This window comes from Galeopterus variegatus, unplaced genomic scaffold (assembly GCF_000696425.1).
Source record: "Galeopterus variegatus unplaced genomic scaffold, G_variegatus-3.0.2 Scaffold6638, whole genome shotgun sequence".
Classification (NCBI taxonomy): Eukaryota; Metazoa; Chordata; class Mammalia; order Dermoptera; family Cynocephalidae; genus Galeopterus; species Galeopterus variegatus.
Window position 1 is genome coordinate 106009 of NW_007732749.1, and position 1247 is coordinate 107255.

General features: G+C 33.1%; 1 protein-coding gene across 1 annotated transcript in view; it reads right to left on the bottom strand.

Annotated features, from left to right (window-relative positions):
• LOC103606515 (RB1-inducible coiled-coil protein 1-like) overlaps positions 1–1247 on the bottom strand; it is a 26147-nt gene that overhangs the window by 23897 nt on the left and 1003 nt on the right. Inside the window, 2 exon segments of the mRNA XM_008591101.1 lie at positions 1–159; positions 337–463. The exon segment at positions 1–159 is cut by the window's left edge and continues 1 nt beyond it. Of these exon segments, the coding sequence (XP_008589323.1) occupies positions 1–159; positions 337–463 (286 nt within the window).

The window sequence follows — 1247 nt, forward strand, 5'->3', positions numbered from 1 at the left end:
TTGTGTCCTTGAAGCAACAGTGTGAAAAACTGCAGGCATAAGAGACTCTTCAACTTTTATTTCCATGTCGTTTACTGTTGAAAATGTAGTTTTAGGAATAGCTGGTGGACAATCACTTAAGATCATTTCTTTGTTAAAAAGAAAAATTGGATTTGTGTCCTACATGAAAAAAAAAAAAGTCAGAACTAACTGAAATAAAAGTTTACAAATACTGAATATATACCCTGACCTCAGTATATGACATAGATAAACCTTGCTTTTGAACACTGAGTTCCCAGCTTCCTATCTGATGAGAAGGTGGAATGTCCTTGTATGAGAGGTCTCTTAGATACCTACCATCCTAGCCCTGTAGGTGCATACTCTTCCATCTGCAGCCATGCATTCTCCTCCACTGACCACCAGCACCTGGTGCTGAATAGCAATCTTGTATTTGCTTTGAATGGCGTGCTTAAGATCTGCCACACTTTCGGAAAAAAAAAGACAAAATCAGTTATTTACACTTGCCCAATGACTTTATTATCAAAGTAGCACTATGTAAAAATGCCTAACAGGTTAATGACCTTCACTCTAAACTTTCCCCCCAAAAGAAGGTATAAGCTTTCTATTTCCTAACTAGATTCCATAATCAACTGGCTGATCACAGGTGAATAAATCACCCATTGTGTCACATCTAAAAGTGAGTCAGTGAAACACAGGCAGTAGACATATTTATTTTTGTGTTTTCTATATAATGTAGAAAAGGAACATGCTCAAATTGGCACAGGATTTGTATTAAAATCTCCACATCACATTATATAAATTACATTAAGTTTAAACCATGTGAAAATTCCTTCTCTTGTCTTTCCAAAAATCATTCCTTTAAAGGTAAAACTGAATTTAATGAAAGCAAATGAATGAAAATTATTCCATAATTCCATTTTTAAAACAAAGATTATTGATTCCACTAATTATATATAATAATTTGTGTCAGCTTTATTTGACATTGCTATTAAGTCTTTGCTATTATGGTCATTATAAAAATATAAGCAGGTTTGAAAGTAATATTTACTACTATTATTTCCTTCCACTTAGGCCTCAAAATATATCCTCCTTCCCTGGAGAGCTCTGTGTACTTTTCACAAATATAGTAGGGTATTCATTAGTCAAATATTTGAAACCCCAGCATAGCTGGAGAATTATTAGACATATGAGCACCATTAATCTGGCTAAAATATTAAATTTATTTTATTCTCTCATTAAGAAAACAA